The following is a 10,218-nucleotide window of genomic DNA, read 5'->3' on the forward strand; positions in this document are numbered from 1 at the left end:
CCAGGGGCCCCCCCCAAACCCCCCTCCGCACCCGCGGCCAGCCACTGTCCGTTGTCCTGGGCTACTGTGCTCACCTCTGGATGGCACAGCTAGACCAGAAGTCTGCTCAGGAAGCCCGCCGCCTCAGGCTCCTGAGCCCACGCTCAGGCCAGGCCGGGCCCAGGTTCGCCCGTGGCTCATGCACTGGGCCTGGTCTGGGCCCTCCAAGGACTTCCCATCTCACCCCAAGACAAACTGGGATGCCCACGGGCTTCCACTGACTTTCCCTCTGCCTGGCCACATGCTTACTTCCGCCCCCTGGTGGCTGTGCTCAGATGCCACCTTCCCTGCCTCCTCCCTGCCCCCTCCCAGCAGGCTGCTCCCTGTGGGGTCTGCCTCTGGGCAGCAGGGGAGCCTGGGTGCAGGGACTGGGGTATCTTGCTCCCAGCCACCACCAGGCGAGCAGCGATGTGTGTGCAGTGTGTCCGTGTGCCCTGGCGTGCAAGTGTGTGTCTGCATGCTGGCTGGGCCCGGGCCTGGGCTGCTGTGCGCCTGGTCTCAGGTGACATGGGTCCTGGCTGTCACCATGTGGCTCCCTGCTGGTCCTACACGTGGCCCCTCAGGCCCTCCTTCGCCCGTGCCCGGGGCCACGATACCCCAGTGCTCCGTGCCGTCCTTTGGTTGTGGCCACCGAGGACACACGACCGCCATCGGTGTGGGATGTCGGGACCCCCAGCCTCAGCCCTGTGTGTCCAGTCGTTCAGGGTTGTACCTTGGGCTGAGTCTGATGCCTGTAATCTGGCATCATGGGGCCCCACTTGGTCCCCCAGAAGCTGCCCCCGGTCAGGTCACGTGGACGTCTGAGGTCCATACTTAGGTGGTGTGGTCAGTGAACCACACCTGGACCCCTGGCACCTGAGAGAAGAGATTCAGTGCTGGGGCCTGGAGGTCAGGGAGGGTTCAGGGACCCTCGCCAGGGGGTGGGGACGGCAGGTCCCATAGGCCGAAGGCCTAGTTCTCAGGGCAGGGCCTGGTGTGGCCAGAGCCCAGGAGGCAGGGCAGTGGGGGCGCGGGCGTGGGCGTGTCCAGAGGCTGCGGAACCCCTCTCTAATGATGCTTCCTGCCCCCAGGGCAGTCGGGGGCAAGATGAGCGCCACATCCTGGTTCCTGGTGAGCAGCAGTGGCACCCGCCACCGGCTCCCGCGGGAGCTCATCTTCGTGGGGCGTGATGAGTGCGAGCTCATGCTGCAGGTGAGTGGCCGCCCGCCCCGCCGCTGCGCACCCCTGCTTCTGACAGAGGGAGCACGGCTCCGTCGGGGAGGAGCAGGTGTCCCGGTACATACACACGCGTGCAAACGGGGACCAGCGTCCGTCCTAACCCTCGTAGTGGGGCCCTGGCCACACACGCTCTCACTGGGGCAGCAAGCGGTTGTCCCCTCGCCCCAGGACAGGCTGCATGCAGGGACACTCCGCTCCCTCCGTGCTGTGGCCCACACACACCTGTGCCCCCACATCCGTCCATATGTTGGGATTCAATGCCCAGCATGATAGTACCCGGAGTGGGGCTTTGGAGGGTTTAGGCTGAGGACTCTCTACCCTCGGGAGGAGGTCAGGCCTTGTAAAAGAGGCCCGTGGGCCAGCCCGTACCTAGGGGTTAAAGGAGCCAGATGCCACACAGCTGACGGCAGTTTGGATCCAGTGTTGGAGCCTCGTAACCACGGCAGGATGTGTGTGCGTGCTCAGAGTCCCAACAGGATGGCAAGACCGAGAAGGGACTGGGGCAGGGCGTGCCCTTCAGCGGTGTTTTACCCTGTCCCATCTGTGTCTGGAAAGCGCGTGCTCATTCTAGCAGCAAAAGCAATGACCGTCCCCCTCAGACGTGTGTGCAGTTCCCGAGCTTGCCCACTCTGGGCGAGGCACAGCTAGAAGTGCTGTCTCAGACACCAGGTTGGTGGGCCTGGGCCCGGGGTGCACTCTTCCCTGCCTCCACATCCTTCCGTCGCTGGTGGCTGTGTGCGAAGCTGGCACGTGTGCCTGAGAAGGGCTGTGAGTGCTCTCCAGCTGGAGCCCTGCGGTGCCCGCATGACTCCCAGGTGCACTCAGGGTACACGGCACACACATGCATGCACAGCTCCCACGTACGCTACACACATGTGTGTGCAGTTCCTGCGTGCACATAAAGTACATGGTACACACACATGTGCGCAGCTCCAGTGCGCAATTGGTATACGGTACACACGTGTGTGCAGCTCCTGTGACCCATCTGTGTCTGGAAAGCGCGTGCTCATTCTAGCAGCAAAAGCAATGACCGTCCCCCTCAGACGTGTGTGCAGTTCCCGAGCTTGCCCACTCTGGGCGAGGCACAGCTAGAAGTGCTGTCTCAGACACCAGGTTGGTGGGCCTGGGCCCGGGGTGCACTCTTCCCTGCCTCCACATCCTTCCGTCGCTGGTGGCTGTGTGCGAAGCTGGCACGTGTGCCTGAGAAGGGCTGTGAGTGCTCTCCAGCTGGAGCCCTGCGGTGCCCGCATGACTCCCAGGTGCACTCAGGGTACACGGCACACACATGCATGCACAGCTCCCACGTACGCTACACACATGTGTGTGCAGTTCCTGCGTGCACATAAAGTACATGGTACACACACATGTGCGCAGCTCCAGTGCGCAATTGGTATACGGTACACACGTGTGTGCAGCTCCTGTGAGCACTCAGGGAACACACGTGTGTGCAGCTCCCACGTGCACTCGATACATGGTACACACACATGTGCACAGCTCCTGCATGCACTCAGGGTACACGATACACACACACATGTGCTCAGCTCCTGCATGCACTCAGTACACGGTACACACACGTGTGCAACTCCTGTGTATACTCGATACATAATACACACGTGTGCACAGCTCCCACGTGCACTCGGGCTACATGCTACATACACATGTGCACAGCTCCCGTATGCGAATATGGTACACGGTACACACACGTGTACGCAACTCCCACATGTATTTGTGGTGCATGCTACATACATGTATGTTCAGCTCCCACGTGCACGTAAGGTACATGGAACACACACATGTACGCAGCTTCCATGTGCACTCAGGGTACACACCACACACACATGTGCACAGCTCTCACGTGCACTCGGTACACAGTACACATGTGTGTGCAGCTCCCGCGTTCACTTGGTACATGGTGCACACACATGTGTGCAGCTCACACATACACTCGGTACATGGTACACACACATGTGCGCAACTCCCACGCACATTCAGGGTACATGGTATACACGTGTGCACAGCTCTCACGCGCACTCAGGGTACACAGTACACACGTGTGTGCAGCCCCTGCGTGCACTCAGGGTACACAGTACACACACATGTGCGCAGCTTCCGCATGCGCATAGGGTACACTGTACACAGACATGTGCGCAGCTCCTATGTGCACTCAGGATACATGCTACATACACATGTGTGGGCAACTTCCATGTGCACACAGAGTACACGTTATATACACATGTGCACAGATCTCACACGCACACAGGGTATACGGTGCACACACGTGTACACAGTTCCTACGTTCACTAGGGTACACAGCACACACACATTTGCAGGCAGCTTCCATGTGCACAGAGTACATGCTACACACGTGTGCAGCTCCCATGTGTACACAGCATATACACTACACACACACGTGCAGCTCCCACATGCACACAGCATATACAGTACACACGTGCAGCTCCCACACACACACAGCATATACAGTACACACACACAGGTGCAGCTCCCATATGCACACAGTGTATACAGTACACACACATGTGCAGCTCCCACGCACGATGTATAGAGTACACACATGTGCAGCTCCCACGTGCACACATATACAGTACACACACATGTGCAGCTCCCATGTGCATACAGCGTATACAGTATACACACATGTGTGCAGCTCCCACATGCACACAGCATATACAGTACACACACGAGTGCAGCTCCCACGCGGACACAGTGTGTACAATACACACACACGGGCAGCTCCCACATGCACACAGTGTATACAGTACACACACGAGTGCAGCTCCCACGCGGACACAGTGTGTACAATACACACACACGGGCAGCTCCCACATGCACACAGTGTATACAGTACACACACGAGTGCAGCTCCCACGCGGACACAGTGTGTACAATACACACACACGGGCAGCTCCCACATGCACACAGTGTATACAGTACACACACGAGTGCAGCTCCCACGCGGACACAGTGTGTACAATACACACACACGGGCAGCTCCCACATGCACACAGTGTATACAGTACACACACGAGTGCAGCTCCCACACGCAAACAGCGTATACAGTACACACACACGTGTGCAGCTCCCATGCACACACAGCATATACAGTACACACACATGTGCAGCTCCCACATGCACACAGTGTGTACAGTACACACGTGTGCAGCTCCCACGTGTACACAGTATATACAGTACACACACGTGCAGCTCCCATGTGCACACAGTATATATAGTACACACATGTGTGCAGCTCCCACGCGCACACAGCTTATACAGTACACACACACATGCAGTGCCCATGCACACACAGCGTATACAGTAGACACACACATGTGCAGCTCCCACGCGCACACAACATATACAGTACACACACATGCAGCTCCCACACGCACACAGTGTATACAATATATACACACATGCAGCTCCCATGCACACACACCACGGGGCCTGCCACAGGGGCAGCACCAGGGCTCCCCCAGAGGGTTCTGGTGCTCCTCACCCTGAGGCATCCCCCCATGAGCACCTCTGTTCCTCGTCCCGCGAGGGCTGTGGCCAGAGCCAGCAGGAGCCGGCACCTGGGAGGAGGTGCGCCCTGGACGCTGGCATCCCCAGGTGCAGGCACAAGCTGGGGTCTGATGGAGGTGGCCGCGGCCATTGCCCTCTGGCCTGCTCCCCTCCACTGGGTGCTTTGAGATGGGGAGTACTACGTAGAAGGTGGGGCTTTGAAGTGGCAACAGGCTGCCTGGGAGGTGGCCTGCATATCCCTGGCCGTGAGTGACAGGAGAGGTTCGGTTCTGACCCAGGGTGCAAGTGACGCTGTGGCCCAGGCTCTGCTCTGGAGGCTGAGCCCAGTGCCCTGTGGGAGCATAGCCAAGGGGGATGCTCGCAGGGCGGAAGCGCCTCCACGTGTGTACCCGTGTGAGCGCACGTGCTCACGCAGGAGCCGGCAGGAGCATGCCAACACTGCACGCGGGCGTCCTGGAGGCCAGCCTAACCCTGCACGTGCTTCGTACATTCGCTGGTGGAGCCGGGCCGACTGCCTGGCTGTCCTTGGAGGGGAACAGCGTGTCCCAGGGGACTCTGGCTCCCACCCTGTGGTCCTGTGGCTGACCTCGGAGCAGGCACCCAGAGCCGGTTGTGTGCTGGGGAGGGTGGCTATGGAGGGAGGGCCAGGTTGTGCGAAGAGGCTACAGGAGTGGCCTGGCCTCGGCCGCGTCGCAGGGCTTGGGGGCCAGGGCCCAGGGCTCTGCAGTCCACACTGCACTGAAGTGGCTCACAGGGCCTCTGCCTCCCGGGCTTCACCTCCCGAGACGGGCACTGAGGGCTGTGTGTCTCCCCAGTCCCGCAGTGTGGACAAGCAGCATGCTGTTATCAACTACGACCGGGACCGGGATGAGCACTGGGTGAAGGACCTGGGGAGCCTCAACGGGGTGAGTGCCCCTGGACACCAGCCCCGCCTGGACACCGTCCTCTCTCTTTGTGGTCCTGCCCTTCTGCTCTGGCCCCGCCTCAGCCCACCCCACCTCTGGCCACCTGCTCGGGAGGAAGGGACCCAGGCCTGCAGGGGCGGTGCTGGGCAGGGAAGCGGAGCCCCTGAGCTGGAAGGAGCTGTGCCTGGAGACCCTGTCTGAGTGTGGGAGGAGTCACCTTCTCCTCTGTGGGTCAGGGCAGGAGGGACGAGGCCTGACTGCAGGGCAGGGGCAGAGCGGTCAGGTGAGAACTGAGGGGTGGGAGCAGCAGGGAGGGCAGGCGTGTGGCCACCTGACGTCCAGGGCCCCAGGGGTCCATGCTTTCCGCGTCAGTGGACTTGAGCCCGTCCCTGCTGTAGTTGGGAAACTGCTAGGCTTGAGTGCCACCCTCGGTCCCCAGAGGTGACCACACGGGGCTGTGTGAGCCCTTCTTGCACCCCTGCAGAGCTGCCGAGTGGGCACCTCCCCTCTGCTATGCAGCCCGCCCAGGGCTTGCCTCAAGCAGGTCCAGGGCTGCTGGCCCTCGCTCCTGGGCCCCACGGGGCTGGCTCCCTTGGGGCCTGGCATGTCCACAGGGCTGTGGCCACCTTCTACCCAGGGGAGCTCAGCTTTCAGGGCTGCAGGAGCAGCCTCGCAGCCCCTCCCTGCTCAGAGCGCAGGGACTGTGCTTGCCCACGACACAGCCACACCCAGGTCCTGCAGTGGAGCCCCCAAGGCGCCCTGTCCCCGCAGCTCCCACGTCTGTGGGCTCTCCTTCCCGAGCCCTGCTGAGCCGTCTCACCCTGTGCTGTCTGGTAGCCGGCCGGCCGCTCTTGGAGGGAGAGGGCCCTGGGGCTGGCTTATTGACAGCCTCGAAGCAGGAGGCCTGGGTGGGGCGTGCCCAGGCCATCACAGGGCAGGCATGCCACTGTCATTGCACGGGCCCTGTGGGTCCAGGAGGGGCTGAGGCTGGCGGGAGGCTCTGACAGTGAGGGAGAGCCTCCCCGAGTCAGACCACAGACGTTCAGGGGCTCTGCGCCCAGGGGCCACGGCAGCCTTGCAGCACTGCCACTGCCTAGTCCCCTCGGCCACCCAGACGGTGGCTCTGTCCTTTAGTCTAGTGGAGCCTGTGGCAGGGCACACAGGCCTAGGCTGGCCCTGGGCTTCAGAGAGAGGGGTCATCCCCGGCCCCCTCCCCACGGCGCCCGTGCCCTCCGCAGACATTCGTGAACGACATGCGCATCCCGGACCAGAAGTACGTCACACTGAAGCTCCATGATGTCGTCCGCTTCGGCTATGATATCCTGTCCTGCTGGCACACGGGCCTGCACCCCTGCGGGAGCATGCAGGGGTGGCCGGGGCTAGGCCTGCCCGTGGACAGGCACCCAGGGAGCCCAGGGGCCCCAGCTTCCTAAGCTGGGTTGAGGTCACACAGGCCCGGGGAGCAAGTGACCGCTGTCCCAGCCCCGAGTTGTCCTTAACGTGACCACACCCCAACATGTATGTGCTGGAGCGTGTGCAGCACCGCGTGCCCGAGGAGGCGCTCAAGGTGAGGCCCACACACCGCCTGGCTTGCCCAGCAGGTGCCCCGGTGCCCTGTCCCGGCCATGGGTGCCAGGTCTGGCCTGCCCGCTCTGCTGGGCTGCCCGCTCTGCTGGGCTGCCCGCTCTGGCCCGCTCTGGCCCGTGGGCTGCAGCCATCCATCCCAAGACTACAGTAGCAGTGGGTGGTGGGGCAGCTGGACACAGGCACAGCAGGAAAGCAGTGTCTAGGGTGCCGAGGACGAGGGCTAGCGCTGGCCAGCTGTGGCCCAATGGCATCTGAGCCAGGCGCTGGCCTTAACTGGGTCCCGGGCTGGTTTGTGGCCCTCAGGGGGCTCACGGGCCGGGAGCCCAGGAGGAGGTGGGGACGACATGCCCCCCAACTCAGCATCCTGGATGCAGAGGTCCTACTGAGGCCAGTGTGGGCGGGGGTGCAGTGGCCAGCACTGAACACCCCGCTCCCAGCTCCCAGTGGCGGGGCACATGCCAGACGGAGCCCAGCCGGGTATGAGGGCTCTGGGTGGCAGCCCCGCCCCTCCTGTGTGTAGGGGTCATGGTATATATTGGGGGCCCTGTGGAGCAGACGGACACAGGGGCCTATAGCCAGTGAGGGCTGGGCCCACCCCGGCAGACCCCCTCTGGTAGTCTCTGCCCACCTGGGAGCTGACTCCCTTCTGAAGCTTGCTGGCCCCGGGACCCTGGCCTGCTATGGAGCCCCTGCTGTGTGACTGGGACAGGTGCAGCTCAGGCTGCTATTTGGGGGCAAGGGGACCCTGCACAGGGGCGAGGCAAGCCCGCTGGGGGGACCCCTCTGAGGCCTCGCAGCGGCGGGACACATGCCAGACGGAGCCCAGCCGGGTATGAGGGCTCTGGGTGGCAGCCCCGCCCCTCCTGTGTGTAGGGGTCATGGTATATATTGGGGGCCCTGTGGAGCAGACGGACACAGGGTCCTATAGCCAGTGAGGGCTGGGCCCACCCCGGCAGACCCCCTCTGGTAGTCTCTGCCCACCTGGGAGCTGACTCCCTTCTGAAGCTTGCTGGCCCCGGGACCCTGGCCTGCTATGGAGCCCCTGCTGTGTGACTGGGACAGGTGCAGCTCAGACTGCTATTTGGGGGCAAGGGGACCCTGCACAGGGGCGAGGCAAGCCCGCTGGGGGGACCCCTCTGAGGCTGGCGCCCTGCCTCCTCTCAGCAGGAGAAGTACACCAGCCAGCTGCAGGTGAGTGTCCCGGGCCCGGCGCCCAAGAGGAGTGAGGTGCTGCCCGAGCACGCGCCCTACTGCGAGTCCTCGAACCCCAGACCTGAGAAAGGGGAGCGGCGACCAGGAGTGGGTAAGCCCGGGAGAGCAGGTGGGGCGGGCAGGACCCTCCCAGCCCGGCTGCCAACCCTGTGTGCTGCTGCCTCCCACCATGCCCGTGGCCTGGGCATCCATAGCCTCCCCACCACGCGACCCCATGCCTCAGCCCTCACACGGGCTCCCCGCGGGTCAGGGCCAGTGGGCTGGGCAGCAGCGTAGCACGTGAGAACCTCAGGTTGGACCTGGCGTGGAGGGGGCTGGGCGGGGCTGGTTTGTGCCTCTGGCAGCTGATGCAGCAGCCAGCAGGGGCCAAGGAAGGGCCCAGGAGGGGATCGGGGCTGCACCCGTGTGTGACCTGCGTCCTGGGTGGCAGGGGCTCAGGCTTCCTGCTTCCACCTTCTGCCAGAGCGGGGCGTCGTGCCCACAGCTACGGCCCGTGTGTTTTCGCGGTCAGCACACAATACCCTTCACATCCGGGGATCCACTTGTCCTTGTCTTTTGGGGGTCACTGAGGGCCAGGCAAGTTCCCAGAGAGCCACACGGGCTGCCCAGAGCCCCTGTCAGCTTCCGGGACACAACACACAGCTGGCATGAGCTTAGGCAGGGCGGCAGTGGCCCGTGGGGGAGGTGGCGTGCGCGTGGAGCCAGGAGCTCAGCGATGGCCCAGGGCTGGGACCCCACCTCCCACCCAGTGCACCGGGGCGGGGCAGGGCCCACTGGGCTCCGGAGGTCTCAGTCCTGCAGGCCCGGTTCCCACGCTGCCCGCTGCCCTCCCCTGCTCCCACTCCCAGCCAGATCCCCACTGCCACAGGCCTTGGGGTAGACAGAGCTCCTCCCCGCTGTGGCCACCTGGGTTTCCCTCTTCAACGGAGGCTGGAAAATCAGATTTCATGTAAAATACGACTTTTAACTTCTGACCAGTGCCTTGGGTGTGGAAACAAACCCAAAGCAGGCCAGATGCCGCCTGGGGCGTCCAGGTGGGGGCCCTCAGCCCCTAGGGCCGTGGCTGTGTGGCTTGAGGCATTTATAGATTCCCGGAGCGGGGCTGGCCCCAAGGGAACTCCCCCCCACCTCCTGCCTGGGCAGGGCTGAGGGGCTGAGCCTCCCCAGGGAGGAGCCTCCCCAGCACAGCCACCCTCAGGGAGGCCAGCGGGGCTGGGCACTTGTGTCACTTGTCACTCCCAGGGGTGCAGGGATGGGGTCAGCGTGGTCAGCCACTGACTGGACACGAGGGCAGAGCCTGTCCCAGGGCCTGGCCCCTCTTGGGCTCCCCTCCCCTGTCCATGCTGGGCTACAGTGAGCCCAGGTCTGGACCCTGTCCCTCTGCAGAGACCGCGCCGTACCGCACACCCCTGTATGGGCAGCCCTCCTGGTGGGGCGAGGATGATGGTGGTACACCGCCCGGGGACCGGCGCCAGGAGGAGGCCTTCCCAGGTGGGTCCCGAAGACGGGTAGTGCACGAGGGCGGGGCTGGCCTGGCCTGCCTGTGCCCACTGGGTGGAGGCAGCCTCTGCCCCTCCCTGGGTGGAGCCAGTGGTATCGTCTCCCTCGGGGGGTGGCAGGGAGGCCGCCCACAGGCCTGGTCTGAAGACACTCCCCACCCAGAGCGTCCCAAGGAGCCGGTGCGGCAGGGCGGGGGAGTGGCCGGGACCCCCGCCGC

General features: G+C 63.5%; 1 protein-coding gene across 1 annotated transcript in view; it reads left to right on the forward strand.

The window, feature by feature from the left end:
* Positions 1-1,112: 1,112 nt before the first annotated feature.
* CEP170B (centrosomal protein 170B) overlaps positions 1,113-10,218 on the forward strand; it is a gene marked incomplete in the record, with an annotated part of 20,591 nt that continues 11,485 nt past the window's right edge. The window contains 7 exon segments of the mRNA XM_014592225.1: positions 1,113-1,230; positions 5,613-5,702; positions 6,941-7,019; positions 7,211-7,269; positions 8,454-8,592; positions 9,888-9,992; positions 10,164-10,190. Of these exon segments, the coding sequence (XP_014447711.1) occupies positions 1,126-1,230; positions 5,613-5,702; positions 6,941-7,019; positions 7,211-7,269; positions 8,454-8,592; positions 9,888-9,992; positions 10,164-10,190 (604 nt within the window).

Source organism: Tupaia chinensis, unplaced genomic scaffold (genome assembly GCF_000334495.1).
Source record: "Tupaia chinensis unplaced genomic scaffold, TupChi_1.0 Scaffold000671_2, whole genome shotgun sequence".
Lineage (NCBI taxonomy): Eukaryota > Metazoa > Chordata > Mammalia > Scandentia > Tupaiidae > Tupaia > Tupaia belangeri.